Below are 15,713 nucleotides of genomic sequence, written 5' to 3' on the forward strand. Positions count from 1 at the left end.
GTCGTAATACAATAACAGAACAGCTGATTCTACATGAGCGATGAATACAACAACAGACACACAGCTGATTCTACATGGGGAGGTAATTACAACAACAGGACACACAAGCGATTCTACATGGGATGTAATACAGTTACAAGCAGGACAGGACTGATTCTACATGGTTATGTAATACAACAACAAGACACACAGCTGATTGCATACAAGGGGATGAATACAACAACAAGGACAACAACAGCTGATTCTAAATGGGATGTAATACAACAAACAGACAGCTGATTCTACCATGGATGCTAATACAACAACAGACCAGCTGATTTCTACATGGGGATGTAATACAAACAAACAACATCTGATTCTACATAGCGGATGTACTTACAACAACAGTACAGCACAGCTGATTCTACGAGGAGTGTGAATACAACAACAGACACACAGCTGATTCACATGGGATGTAATACACCAACAGCACAGCTGATTCCTACATGGGGATGCTAATACACACAACAGACTAACAGCGATATGCTACATGGAGCCCGTGGATGCTTAATACAACAACAGACACACAGCTGATTCTACTTGGGCGATGTAATACCAAACCAGACATCTATTCTACAAGATGTAAATACAACAACAGACAGCTGACTCTAACGATGGGGATGTAATACAATTCAACAAGACAATCTAGATTGTTCTACTGCGGGATCTGTACATATCAATAACAACACACAGCTGATTCTACATGGGATGTTAATACAACAACAGACAGCTAGATTTCTACATTGGGATTGTAATACAAACTACAGACACCACTGATATGCGTGAACATGGGGATGTAAATACAACAACAGTATTCAAGCTGATTCTACATGCGGATGTAATACAACAACGACATCTGATTCTACATGGGATGCTAATACAACAACAGACACACAGCTGATTCTACTATGGCGATGTAATACAACAATAGACAGCTGATTCTACATGGGATGTATACAAAGACAACAGACACCCAGCTGATTCTACATCGGGCGAGATAATACACATGACAAGAACACAGCGCTGATTCTACATTGGGATGTTAATACAACAACAACACACAGGCTGATTCTACGATGGGCATGTAATACAACAACAACACACAGCTGATTCTACATGGGATTAATACACCATACAGACAGCTGATTCTCACATGGGGATGTATACAACGTTACAGGGACTTTATGAAAAGTCATTCAGAGACTGCTTAACACCTGTCCATGAGTCTCAGGAAGACTCCTGCTCCACCTCTCCCTGCTCAGCCTCATTGGTCGACCGATGATCATTAAAAAACATCCTTTCTCCTATTGCTCAATGTCTGATTTCTCATCCGAGCCTTTCACCCCATTGCTTCAATGGTTCTGATTCTCATCCTGAGCCTTCTCTCCCCATTGGCTCAATGGTCTATTCTCATCCTGAGCCCTCTCCGCCATTGGCTCAAATGGTCTGGCTAACGCGATAACACAGCCCGTCTCCTCCCCTCCCCAGTCCCCCCCCGCTCCCTCCCCTCCCCAGTGCCTCCTCTCCCCCAGTCCCTCCCCTCCCCAGTCCCTCCCGCCCCAGGCCCTCCGCTCCGCCAGTCCCTCTCTCCCCAGTCCCCGTCCCCTCCCCAGTGCCTCCTCTCCCAGTTCCCTCCCCAGTCCCTCCCTCTCCCCAGTGCCTCCCCTCCCCAGTGCCTCCCTCCCCTCCCAGTCCCTCCCCTCCCCAGTCCCCTCCCCCAGTCCCTTCCTCTCCCCAGTCCCTCCTCTCCCCAAGTCCCTCCCCTCCCCATGCCTCCCCTCCCCAGTCCCTCCCCCTCCCCAGTTCCTCCCCTCCCCAGTCCCTCCTCTCCCCAGTCCCTCCCTCCAACAGTCCCCTCCTCTCCCCAGTCGCCATCTCCTCCACATCCTGCCGTCTCCTCCCCTCCACCGTCCCGTTCCCTCCCTACTCTCTCCCCTCCCTTCTCCTCCCCTCCACCGTCCCCTTCCTCCCTACCTCCTCTTCCCCTCCCTTCTCCTCCCCTTCCACCGTCCCTTCCCTCTACCTCCTCTCCCCTCCCTTCTCCTCCCCTCCACCGTTCCCCTCCCTCCCTACCTCCTCTCCTCTCCCTCTCCTCCCCTCCACCGCCCCTTCCCCTCCCTTCTCCTCCCCTCCACCGTCCTCTCCCTCCCTTCTCCTCTCCTCCACCGCCCCTTCCCCCTCTCTTCTTCCTCCCCCGTTCCCCTCCCTTCTCCTCTCTCCACCGTCCCCTTCCCTTCCCTATCTCCTCTCCTCGCCCGTCTCCTCCCCTCCCCGTTCTCGGCCCCTTTCCCTTCTCCTCTCCTCCACCGTCCCCTCCCCTCGCCCTTCCTCCCCCCCTGCCCCCCTCCCCTTCTCCTCTCCCTCCACCCGTCCCCTTCCCTCCCTATCTCCTCCCCTCCCCGTCTCGGCCCCTCCCTCTGTCTCCCCCCTCCCTGCTTCCTCCCCACCCCAGCCCCCCCCCCACCCTTCTCCTCCCCTCCCTTCTCCCTCCCCACCCCACCCCCTCTCATCCCTTCCTCCCCACCCACCCCTCTCATCCCACACCCCACCCCTCTCATCCCTTCTCCTCCCCACCCCACCCCTCTCATCCCTTCTCCTCCCCACCCCACCCCTCTTCCTCCCCACCCCTTCTGCCTCCCCTCCCTTTCTCCCTCCCACCCCACCCCTCTCACTCCCTTCTCACTCCCCACCCTCTCATCCCTTCTCCTCCCCAACCCCACCCCCTCTCATCCCTTCTCCTCCCCCCCACCCCTCTCCTTCTCCTCCCCACCCTTCTCCTGCCCCACCCCACCCCTCTCATCCCTTCTCCTCCCACCCCACCCCCTCAATCCCTTCTCCTCCCCACCCCACCCCTTCCCTCTCCTCCCCTCTCCTCTCCACCCCACCCCTCTCTTCCTCCCTTCTCCCTCCCGCCTGCTCTCCTCCCCTCCCACCCTCTCACCCTTCTCCTCCCCACCCCACCCCTCTCCTCTCCTCCCTTCTCCTCCCGCCTGTCTCCTCCCCTCCCCCACCCCTCCTCCTCCCCACCTTCTCCTCCCTACCCCCCCCTCTCCTCTCCTCCCTTCTCCTCCCGCCCTGGTCTTCCCCCTCCCCACCCCTCTCCTCCCCACCCTTTCTCTCCCCACCCCAGTCCCCTCCCGCTCACCTCCTTCTCGCTCCTTTCCAACTTAGTTAAAGTTACAATACCTAAAGTCTTACAGCAGAAACACTTTATTCCAACATTTCCAAATGAGTGTGTAATCACAGGAATATCTCCACCTCCTAATTGATAATGACTTCTACATTCCATTTGGCCACTACTATCTTTATAGAAAGATACCCATTATCCTTGGTGGTTAACATGATTCAATTGAGATTGACATGTTTCAGGTAATCATCATCTGGAGAGGAAGATGACTCTTAAAAAAAAACCTCATGTTTAATTCTTCAACATTTAATTAACCATAGAAATGGTAACCTATGTCACCAAACATACATCCACAATAATAACATAATGGATATGTCCAAATGGCCAAGCCCTATTCCCTATGTAGTGCAGCTACTTTAGACCAGAGCACCTTATGGCACCTTATTCCCTATGTGTAGTGCACTACTTTAGACCAGAGACCTATGGCACCCTATTCCCTATGTAGTGCACTACTTTAGACCAGAGACCTATGGCACCCTATTCCCTATGTAGTGCACTACTTTAGACCAGAGACCTATGGCACCCTATTCCCTATGTAGTGCACTACTTTAGACCAGAGACCTATGGCACCCTATTCGCCTAGTGTAGTGCACTACTTTAGACCAGAGACCTATGGCAGCCCTATTCCCTAATAGTGCACTACTTTAGACCAGAGACCTATGGCACCCTATCCCTATGTAGTGCACTACTTTAGACCAGAGCCCTATGGCACCCTATTCCCTATGTAGTGCACTACTAGACCAGAACCTATGCGCACCCTATTCCCTATATAGCTGGCACTACTTTAGACCAGAGCCCTATGCACCCTATTCCCTATGTAGTGCCACTACTTTAGACCAGGAGACCTATGGTACCCTATTCCTACATAGTGCACTACTTTAGACCAGAGCCCCTATTCACCTATGTAGTGCAGCTACTTTAGACCAGAGCCCTATTCCCTATGTTATACGACTACTTTTGATCAGATCCTGTTATATAGGGAATAGGGTGCCATTTGGAACACCGGCAGTGTGATATGACACGTTCAACTTCTAAGTGTTTTAAACATGATTATTTAATGCAAAATATGTTATAAAAAGTCATGCATAAAATGAGTATGCTGTATTAATGATACGATGACACTTCGATTTATTTAGATGGTGTGTGTCGTGTTTTTGTTCCAGTAATACAGTAATTGTTCGGTCCCTCAGATCTTGGCCTTTCTGTGAGATCAAGAGTACCCTTTACATTGGAACTTCTGTTTAACTAACATTAATAATAACTACAATAAAAACCATCAGGCGAAGATCCTAAAACATGTTTAACGCATAAAGACGACGTCATGCAATGTTCACATCTCAAAACACAACAACCAGGGGTTTGAAAAAGAGACCTTTTCAGACTGTACCGTGGTCTCTCTTTCTCTGGTCTCTGTTCCGTGCTAATCCATGGAAGAGTGGTGAGATTGAATCAAAGGAGAGAAAGACAGAGAATAGAGAGACAGACAAGAAGAGAGAGAGGAGAGAGGAGAGACAGAAAGAGAGAGAACAGAAAGAGAGAAGAGAGAAGGACAGAGAGAGAGACAGAGAGAGAGAGAGACAGACAGAGAGAGAGAGAGAGAGAGTGAGAGAGAAGAAAACAGAGGAGAAGAATACAGAGAGAGACAGAGAGGAGCAGACAAGAGAGCAGAGAGAGAGAGAGAGATTGAGACAGAGAGAGAGAGAGAGACAGAGAGGGGAGAGAGAGAGAGAGAGAGAGAGACAGAGAGACAGAGAGGGGAGAAAGAGAGGAGAGACAGAGGAGAGAGAGAGAGAGAGAGACAGAGATAGAGAGGACAGAGAGAAGAGAGACAGCGACAGAGAGAGAGAGAGACAGAGACAGAGAGACAGAGAGACAAGGAGAGAGCGAGAAGAGAGAGAGGACAGAGACGGAGAGAGAGAGAGAGCAAGAGAGAAATATAGAGCAGAGAGAGAGAAGAGAGACAGAGAGAGAGAGACAGAGAGACAGAAAGAGAGAGACAGAGAGAGAGACAGAGACAGAGAGAGAGACAGAGAGAGAGAGCGAGAGACAGAGAGACAGAAAGAGAGAGAGACAGAGAGAGAGAGAGAGAGAGACAGAGAGAGAGACAGAGAGAGAGACAGAGAGAGAGACAGAGGTAAACACCCCAATAGAGTAGTCTTGGCCAGCCGGCCTTCAGTGAGAGACTCCTGACCCACCTCTCTGCAATCTTTAGCCCAGTAAAGGTGCTTTGAAGTGGGCTTAGTATTTCTGATCTGTCTCCTACTCATCCTCGTGTTTCTCTGCTCAGGACCATCCCTTCCTCTCTCCTTCCTGCCTAGGACTCACAGAACCCCTCCACGTCTCCTCTCCTCCAACTCTCCTTTTCCTCTCCCCTCCCCTTTCTTCTCCTCCTCCCGTTCTTCTCCCGCCTTCCTGCCAAGACCTCAGAACATCTCTCCTGTCCTCTCCCATCCTCTCCTCTCCCCATTCCAATGATCTCCTCTTCCATAACCATAGCTTCATCTCTCTCTCAACCGTTTCCTGTCTGGACAAGACAGAGACAATTTCATATCCTACTGTATGTTTCAGTAAAATAATGAAATATCACATAACATTTATATTATGATTACTGCCTACATAATGATAATAATCAGACATAAACGAATTATAGAGCTAAAATACCCTTCATTAGTCTAAAGTAAATAAGTGGTGAATGATTGGCTCTGTCACAAATGGCACCCTACTCCCTATATAGGGCACAATATTTGACCTAATTTACAGGACCACAAAGGCTCAAAGTAGTGCACTATATAGAGAAGAGGAAACCATTTGGGAAGTAGCCGTACAGTGGAAGATAATGACATTATGGAGCTGCATTATCATGTTAAAACAGAGGAAGATAATAACATTATGGAGCTGCATTATCAGGCTAAAACAGAGGAAGCTAATAACATTATGGAGCTGTATTATCAGGTTAAAACAGAGGAAGATAATGACATTATGGAGCTGCATTATCAGGTTAAAACAGAGGAAGATAATGACATTATGGANGGAAGATAATGACATTATGGAGCTGCATTATCAGGTTAAAACAGAGGAAGATAATGACATTATGGATCTGCGTTATCAGGTTAAGACAGAGGAAGATAATGACATTATGTAGCTGCTTTATCAGGTTAAAACAGAGGAAGATAATGACACTATGTGGCTGCATTATCATGTTAAAACAGATGAAGATAATGACATTATGGAGCTGCATTATCAGGTTAAAACAAGGGGAAGATAATGACACTATGGGGCTGCATTATCAGGTTAAAACAGGGGAAGATAATGACATTATGGAGCTGCATTATCAGGTTAAAACAACGTACTATAAAAGCTGATACAACATGTAGTGTAGTGGTTGGAATTCTCAGACAGCTCCTTCCTGTGTGTGTGTGTGTGTGTGTGTGTGTGTGTGTGTGTGTGTGTGTGTGTGTGTGTGTGTGTGTGTGTGTGTGTGTACGGAATGTTCTGAGGTACAGATTACTTTGATCATCTACCGTCCACAACGTAATTAATACGACAATACGGACTGACATTATAGTGTATAAAACATGTGTTTGTCCAACAGCTGGCCATAGTGGTCACGACCCTGTCTGATTGGCTGGTGTAGAAAGTTTAACAGACAGATACTGTAGCTATAGTTAATGGACAGGAACAAGGGCCTGTATCAATCAAACATTCCCACCGCTGATCTACGATCAGTTTAGCCTTTTTGATCGTAATGATTGAGACTACATGAACAGAGGGGCGACCTGATCCTAGGTCAGAACTCCATACAGCCACTGATCCCAGTTGGGTTCTAGACAGCAGCAGTTATGGGGTTCTTCTGGCGTGGGTCGTGGTGACGGGCCGGTCCCTCCCCACCGTAGGCGTACCTCTCTGGGCTGGCCTGGCGATACCCTCCTCCCCCACGGTTCACGGTGTCGTAACGAGGCGCTCGGAGGGGCAGAGTGGGGGACGGGGGGACGTCCTGGCGTAGAGGAGGGGGGTGGTAGTACCCTGGTTCGGCCTGGCGGGGGTCACCCCTGGAGGGGTAGTTGGGGTCACCCCTGGGGGGGTAGTTGGGGTCAACTCTAGGGGGATAGTTGGGGTCAACTCTAGGGGGATAGTTGGGGTCACCCCTGGCGGGGTAGTTGGGATTGGGGTAGGATGGCTGGGGGCCAGGGTAGTGACCAACCCAACCTGGCTGCTGCATGGCGTACCCCTCAGAAGGATCCATCGGGCCCCGCCTGAAAGAAAACACAAAAGAAGACGATTATGATGATGAAGAACAAGAAAAACACGAAGAAGAAGCCGACAATAAAACATATTTAAAACAAGAAGAAGAACAGCAGCAGGACTGTAGGATGGTTAATACAGCAGCATGGTTAGGACTGTAGGATGGTTAATACAGCAGCATGGTTAGGACTGTAGGATGGTCACTACAGCGATTTAGACTGTAGGATGGTCACTACAGCAGGCATGGTTAGGACTGTAGGGATGGTCACTACAGCAGCATGGTTAGGACTGTAGGATGGTCACTACAGAACGCAGCATGGTTAGACTGTAGGATGTAAGCACAGCAAGCTGGTTAGGACTGGTAGGATGGTTAATACAGCAGCATGTTAGGACGTAGGAGGCACCTATGTAGGATGGTCACTACAGCAGGCATGGTTAGCACTTGTAGGATGGTCACTACAGCAGGATGGTTAGGACTGTAAGGTGGTCACTATTAGCAGCCATGTTAGGACTGTCGATAGGATGGGTCCACTAACAGCAGAGGAGATGGTTAGGACTGTAGGATGGTAACAACTATAGCAGCATGGTTAGGACTGCTAGGATGGTCACATTACAGCAGCGATGGTCTAGGACATGTAGAGATGGTCACTAGCAGCATGGTTAGACTGTAGGATGGTAATACAGCAGCATGGTTAGACTGTAGGATGGTCACTACAGCAGCATTGTTAGGACTAGGATGGTCACTACAGCACGCATGGTTAGACTGTAGGATGGTCACTACAGCAGCATGGTTAGGACTGTAGGATGGTCACACACAGCAGCATGGTTAGGCGGTTTCTACTTAATATAACTATATACTACTTATATAGAGAATAATTATATTATAATATATTTAATATAACTATATAGGAGATACGGTACCATTTGGAACCCTAACCCTAACCTGATTCACCTCGATCAGACACGGATACACTCACCGGGTCAAGCTTCCCCTACAGATGAGCTTCCCCTTCCCCTACAGATGAGCTTCCCCTTCCCCTACAGATGAGTTCCCCTTCCCCTACAGATCTAGGATCAGCTTCCCCTACAGATGAGCTTCCCTTCCCCTACAGATGAGCTTCCCCTTCCCCTACAGATGAGCTTCCCCTTCCCCTACAGATGAGCTTCCCCTTCCCCTACAGATCTGAGATCAGCTTCCCCCTACAGATCAGCTTCCCCTCCCCCTACAGATGAGCTTCCCCTCCCCTACAGATCTAGGATCAGCTTCCCCTCCCCCTACAGATCTAGGATCAGCTTCCCCTACAGATCTAGGATCAGTTTCACTTCCCTTACAGATCTAGGATCAGCTTCCCTTCCCCTACAGATCTGGATCAGCTTCCCCTACAGATCTAGGATCAGCTTCCTCCCCTACAGATCTAGGGATCAGCTTCCCCTACAGGATTCTAGCGATCAGCTTCCCCTTACAGATTACTCTAGGGATTCAGCTTCTCCCTTCATGAAGTCTAGTGAGATCAGCTTCCCCTACAGATCTAGGATCAGCTTCCCCTTTCCTTACAGATCTAGGATCAGCTTCCCCTTCCCTTACAGATCCAGGATCAGCTTCCCCTTCCCCTACAGATCAGCTTCCCCTCCCCCTACAGATGAGCTTCCCCTTCCTTACAGATCCAGGATCAGCTTCCCCTTCCCCTACAGATCAGCTGCCCCTCCCCCTACAGATGAGCTTCCCCTTCCTTACAGATCCAGGATCAGCTTCCCCTCCCCCAATACAGTATACAATCTACATGTATGCCACATTTTTGCAGACGCTTTATCCACAGTGACTTACAGTCATTTGTGCATATATTCTTTATGTACGGGTGGTCCCGGGAATCAAACCCACTATCCTGTCATTGTATGGGTGGTCCCGGGAATCAAACAATAGTATGCAAGTATAAACACCATGGGACCACGCAGCCGTCATAGCGCTCAGGAAGGAGACACGTTCTGTCTCCTAGAGATGAACGTACTTTGGTGTGAAAAGTGCAAATCAATCCCAGAACAACAGCAAAGGACCTTGTGACTGCTGCTCTTCTCCAGTCCCCTCATACTGACTGACTGACTGACTGACTGGCTGGCTGACTGACTGGCTGACTAACTGACTGACTGACTGACTGACTGGCTGACTGACTGGCTGACTGCTTTTCTCCAGTTCCCGCATACTGACTGACTGACAGTCAGTCAGTTAGTCTGTCAGCCAGCCAGCCAGCCAGTCAGTCAGCCAGTCAGTCAGTCAGTCAGTCAGTTAGTCAGCCAGTCAGTCAGCCAGCCAGTCAGTCAGTCAGTCAGTCAGTCAGTCAGTTAGTCAGCCAGCCAGCCAGCCAGTCAGTATGCGGGAACTGGAGAAAAGCAGTCAGTCAGTCAGTCAGTTAGTCTGACTGCTTTTCTCCAGTTCCCGCATACTGACTGGCTGGCTGGCTGACTGACTGCAGACTGACTGACTGCAGACTGACTGACTGCAGACTGACTGACATACTGACTGACTGACTGACTGGCTGGTTGGCTGACTGACTGACTGGCTGACTGCTTTTCTCCAGTTCCCGCATACTGACTGACTGACTGACTGTCCTTCACCTCCCAGTGTCTGGTGGAAAGCAGACTGAACCAGGTTTTCCTCTAGGATGTTGCCTGTCCTTCATCTCCCAGTGTCTGGTGGAAAGCAGACTGAACCAGGTTTTCCTCTAGGCCTTGGTCTGTGCTTAGCTCCTTCCTGTTCTCTTTTTGTCCTGTAAAAACTCCCCAGTATTTGCCGATGTCAAAGCATATCCATACCATGGATATGATGGAGCCGCCACCATGCTTGAAAATATACGGAGGCAGTTCCCCAGTGACGTGTTGTGTTGGATTTGCCCCAAACACAAGGCTTTGCATTTAGGCCAGAAAAGAGTAAGTATTCCTTCATTTGTTGTTATTTTGTTGCAGTATTACTGTCGAGTGTCTGTTACACACAGGAGGGTGTGTTGGAATATTAAGTTATTATCTATGGCAGTCACTACTACGTTGCTGATCCGTCCTCAGTTTATTACCATCACAGACATTGATGTAACTATTTTTAAAAAATCTACAAAGGCCTCATGGTGACATATCCCAAGGTGGTTCCTTCCTGTCCTGCAGCTCAGAATCAGAAGGATAACCTGTATCTTTGATGTGTCCTGGGTGGTTATACATCACCTATTAATCATAATTATTAACTTGACCACGCTTAAAGATGTATCCAATGTCTAAATGTGTTTTGTTATTGTTACTTCATTCTACCAATCGACTTGGCTCCTTCTTACCGAGGCTTTCTTGAAAAGATCCCTTGGTCTTATGTAGTTTGAAATGTGTGGAAGATGTAAAACTAAGAACTGTAGGAAGCTTGGCAGAATGTTGTCTAGTATGGGGGGGGGGGGGGGGGTGAGTCATTGCAAACTGGATTATCTTTCACACAGAGTCTTAATGTAAACTTAGTTATGTGATTGTTGTTACGTCAAATTCTATCCTGAATAAATTTATGGCACATGCCACTAACAATAGAGGCTGATACGTACACAATGATTATATTTTTTAGTTATTTCGATTAAGTTGTGTTTATGTCATTAATTTATAAACATTTGTAAGAATCCTATTCTTTCACGTTCTTACTATTATGTAGATATTCTTGTGGTAGATCAATGACAATACAAAATCACTGAATTAAAATGCCATTACAAATCCAGCTGTTAACGCAACAAATATGGTGGAAGAACCCCAAGGGAGGTTTTTTATGGAATTCGCACTTGTAAGTATTGCAAATTTGCAAATATGCATTGTTTATTTCAAGGGTTACATTCGCAGGCAGAGACCAATGGCTAATGTATTGTCTAAAAGCAGCTGTTTCAGACCAATTAGCCTTGCAGTAGGAAGGTGCAATGTACGCAACAATGTAAGCTGTATTCTACAGAGAGAGCAGAGAGGGGGATATGTACGCATCTAGATAAGCCTGTATTCTTACAGGAGGAGACAGGAGGAGGGATTATGTAGGACCTAGATAAGCGTGTATCTACCAGAGAGAACAGAGAGGGATATGTAGACTAGATAAGCTGATTCTACAGAGAGACAGAGGAGCGGGATATGTAGGACTAGATAAGCTGTATTCTACAGAGAGACAGAGAGGGGATATGTAGACTAGATAAGCTGTATGTCTACAGAGAGACAGGAGGGGGATATGTAGACTAGATAAGCTGTTATTCTACAGAAGGACAGAGAGGGGATATGTAGACTAGATAACGATTCTACAAGAAGACAGAGAGGGGGATATGGAGACTAGATAAGCTGTATTCTACAGAGAGACAGAGAGGGATACGTAGACTAGATAAGCTGTATTCTACAGAGGACAGAGAGGGATATTGTAGACGTAGATAAGCTGTATCACAGAGAGGGGATATGTGGACTAATAAGCTGTATCTACAGAGAGGACAGAAAGGGGGATACGTTAGACAGATAAGCTGTATTCTACAGAGAGACAGAGAGGATATGTAGGACTAGATAAGCTGTATTCTACAGAGAGACAGAGAGGGGGATATGTAGACGAGATAAGCTCTATTCTACAGAAGACAGAAGGGGATATGTAGACTAATAACTGCTTCTACAGAGAGACTGAGAGGGGGATATGTAGACTAGATAAGCGTGATTCTACAGAGAGACTGATGAGGGATGTGGAGACTAGATAAGCGTATTCGTACAGTAGAGACAGAGAGGGGGATGTGTAACTAGATAAAAGCTGTATTCTACAGAGACAGAGAGGGATACGTAGACTAGATAAGCTGTATTCTACAGAGAGGACAGAGAGGGGATACTAGACTAGATAAAGCTGTATTCTACAGAGAGACAGAGAGGGGATACGTAGACTAGATAAGCTGTATTCACAGAAGAACAGAGAGGGGGATAGTAAGAACTAGATAAGCTGTATTCTTACAGAGAGACTGAGAGCGGGGATATGTGACTAGATAAAGCTGTATTCAACAGAAGACAGAGAGGGATTGTGACTAATAAAGGCTGTATTCTACAGAGAGACAGAGAGGGGGTATTGTGTAGACTAGATAAGCTGTATTCTACAGAGAGACAGAGAGCGGGGATATGCTAGACTAGGATAAGGCTTATTCGACAGGAGACAGAGAGGATACGTTAGGTGAAAGTCAACCCTGTGCTTGCCGTCCTCTAAAGAGCAAAATAGCAAGATCATTGTTTTTACACCACACACACACCCACACACACACACACACACACCACACAACACACACTACACACACACACACACACACAACACACACACCACACACACCACACACACACACAAACACACCACACACACACACACACACACACCACACACCACACACACGCGACACACACGCACACACCACACACGGCAGGGTAGCCTAGCGGTGTAGAGCATTGGCGTCCAGTAAACCGAAAGGCTTGTTTTAAACCGACCAAAGTGAAACATCTGTTGATGTTCCCTTGGGCGAATTCAAATCCCAAGTGCTCCAGGACGCCGCTGATCCAAGGCCGACACCGGCCCGACCCCACTCTCCGAGGTTGTCTATGTACATTCCCAACATGGTATTAAGTACACACTTGAAACATGTGTTAAACACAAGAACCAAACTAATTATTATTTTATTATTTAAAGAGGCAAGTCAGAATAAATTCTTATTTACAAACGCGTCCTAGGAACACCAGTGGGCTAACTGCCTTGTTCAGGGGAACAGCGGCGGTTGACTGCCTTGTTTCAGGGAACAGTGGGTTAACTGCCTTGTCAGGGAACGGTGGTTAAACTGCCTTGTTCAGGGAAACGGTGGGTTAACTGCCTTGTTCAGGGGGAACAGTGGGTAAACTGCCTTTTTCAGGGGAACGGTGGGTTAACTGCCTTGTTCAGCGGAACAGATGGGTTAACTGCCTTGTTCAGTCGGGAACGATGGGTTAACTGGCCTGTTCAGCGGGAACGGTGGGTTAACTGCCTTGTTCAGGGGAACGGTGGGTTAACTGCCTTGTTCAGTGTAACGATGGATAACTGCTTGTTCGGGAACGGTGGGTTAACTGCCTTTTTGTTTTTTCAGGGAACGGTGGTTAACTGCCTTGTATCAGGGGAACGGGGTTAACTGCCTTGTTCAGAGGGAACGGGTTAACTGCCTTGTCAGGGAAACAGCGGGTTAACTGCCTTGTTCAGGGAAAACGGTTGGGGTTAAACTGCCTTGTTCAGGAACGGTGGAGTTAAACGCCTTGTTCAGGGACGGTGGTTAACTGCCTTGTTCAGGGAAAGTGGTTAACTGCCTTGTTCAAGGGAACAGTGCGGTTAACTGCCTTGTTCAGGGCAGGAACGACATATTTTTAGCCTTGTCAGCCTCGGGGGATTCGATCTTTGCAAACCTTTTGGTTACGAGTCCAACGCTCTAACACTAAACCACTAGGCTTACCTGCCCGCCCCCTAACCACAGCGCTACCTGCCGCCCCCTAACCACTAGGCTACCTGCCGCCCCCTAAACCATAGGCTACCTGCCGCCCCCTAACCAAGTAGGCTTACCCTGCCGCGCCCCTAACCACTAGGCACCTGCCGCCCCCTGCTAACCACTAGGCTACTGCCGCCCCCTAACCACTAGGCTACCTGCCGCCCCCTAAACCACTAGGCTACCTGCGCCCCCTAACCACTAGGCTTACCTGCCGCCCCCTAACCACGTAGGCTACCTGCCGCCCCTAACCACTTACTACTACTAATGGGAATCTCTATTCCACAATATTGTGCAGATCATACTACATATCTTGAAACAAATATATTGCACCAAAATGTGATAAGTCTTGATCAAACTGTCTCGATATCCCTGCTCACGAATCATCTGCGCTGACCTAAAACAGGAGTGCGCAGGAGATATACCTGGTTAAACTGGTTCAGAACTATAACCCTGGTTAAAGCTGTTTCAGGAACTATAACCCTGGTTAAACTGTTTCAGAAACTATAACCCAGGTTAAATGTTACGAACGATAACCCTGTTTAAACTGTTACAAACTATAACCCTGGTAAACTGTTAACTGTTTCAAACTATAAACCCTGGTTAAAACTGTTACAGAACTATAACCCTGGTTAAACTGTTAAACTGTTTCAGAACTATAACCCTGTAAAACTGTTTCAACGTATAAACCCTGGATAAAAACTGTTTCAGAACAATAACCCTGCGTTAAACTGTTACAGAACTATAACCCTGGTTAAACTGTTTCAGAACTATAACCCTGTTACAACTGTTAAACTGTTTCAGAACTATTAACCCTGGTTTAAACTGTTAAACGTAACCCTGAGTTAAACTGTTTCAGAAACTATTTAACCCTGGTTTAAACTTGTTCAGAACTATACCCTGGTTAAACTGTTACAGAACATATAACCCGGTTTTAAACTGTTTCAGAACTAAACCCTGGTTTAAAACTGTTAAACTGTTACAGAACATAACCCTGGGTAAAACCTTTCTCAATATAGGGGGTGCTGCTTTCCAACGTTAGCATTATCGTCTCCAAATAACTGCCTCATACTCAATTCCTTGCTCTACAAATGCATATTATATTATTATTGGATAGAAAACACTCTCTAGTTTCTATACCGTTTGAATTATGTCTCGTGAGTGAAACAGAAACTCATTTCTACAGCACTCTTTCCTGTATGGAGTGAGATTCAGACATTTGGCCTCTGTCCCAGGTCCCAGTTTTAAAGTCCCTGTAAATCCTATGAGGATAGCAAAACCACTGCCCAGCCTATCCTCTAGATGTCAGTAAGAGGGACAATTGAATGGAGTTCGATTTGCCCAATCAGGGCCTGTTATAAAACGCGAAAGAACCGGATGTACCGTTCTTTCCGTGCGACGGCCTGACGCAAGATGGACGTCGGACTGCTCTCTTTCCAAAGCGTTGGTTAGCCACTGTATATATCGCCGGTCATGTGTTTAACCTCGTTATAGTGTTAAAAAACATCATAAGGTAGTTAATTTAAACCGTTTGTTATAGCAATTTATATCCGTTTAGTGCCTGATTTTGAGGCATTGCTTTGTGATGCCACTTTGATAGCGCCGGGCACCACGTTTTTGGCGTCCCCGCTCCGAACGTAGTGGCCATGGTCGCACGGACAAGAGGACATCTTTCCGACCAAAAGAGATTAGACCCAAGAAAGATACATTGCCCCAAGATTCTATGAAGAACAATCTCTCTC

General features: G+C 47.5%; 1 protein-coding gene across 3 annotated transcripts; it reads right to left on the reverse strand.

Moving 5' to 3' along the window:
• Nucleotides 1-6,262: 6,262 nt before the first annotated feature.
• LOC139026547 (partitioning defective 3 homolog B-like) lies at nucleotides 6,263-7,961 on the reverse strand. 3 transcript variants are annotated; one of them, XM_070441879.1, is made up of 2 exons: nucleotides 7,911-7,961; nucleotides 6,263-7,657 (listed from the first exon to the last, which is right to left on the reverse strand). In XM_070441879.1, exon 2 carries the CDS (start codon nucleotides 7,467-7,469, stop codon nucleotides 7,050-7,052), a length of 420 nt encoding a protein of 139 aa, XP_070297980.1. In that variant the 5' UTR covers nucleotides 7,470-7,657; nucleotides 7,911-7,961; the 3' UTR covers nucleotides 6,263-7,049. The 3 variants fall into 3 exon arrangements, with proteins under 3 accessions (XP_070297980.1, XP_070297981.1, XP_070297979.1); XM_070441880.1 differs by lacking the exon at nucleotides 7,911-7,961 and adding an exon at nucleotides 7,828-7,854; XM_070441878.1 differs by lacking the exon at nucleotides 7,911-7,961 and adding an exon at nucleotides 7,723-7,767.
• Between the last annotated feature and the right edge of the window lie 7,752 nt (nucleotides 7,962-15,713).

Source organism: Salvelinus sp. IW2-2015, unplaced genomic scaffold (assembly GCF_002910315.2).
Source record: "Salvelinus sp. IW2-2015 unplaced genomic scaffold, ASM291031v2 Un_scaffold5069, whole genome shotgun sequence".
NCBI classification, from domain to species: Eukaryota; Metazoa; Chordata; class Actinopteri; order Salmoniformes; family Salmonidae; genus Salvelinus; species Salvelinus sp. IW2-2015.

What these genes read in the sequence shown, in the direction of transcription:
- LOC139026547 (XM_070441879.1), bottom strand. Translation starts at nt 7,469, where the DNA reads ATGGATCCTTCTGAGGGGTACGCCATGCAGCAGCCAGGTTGGGTTGGT.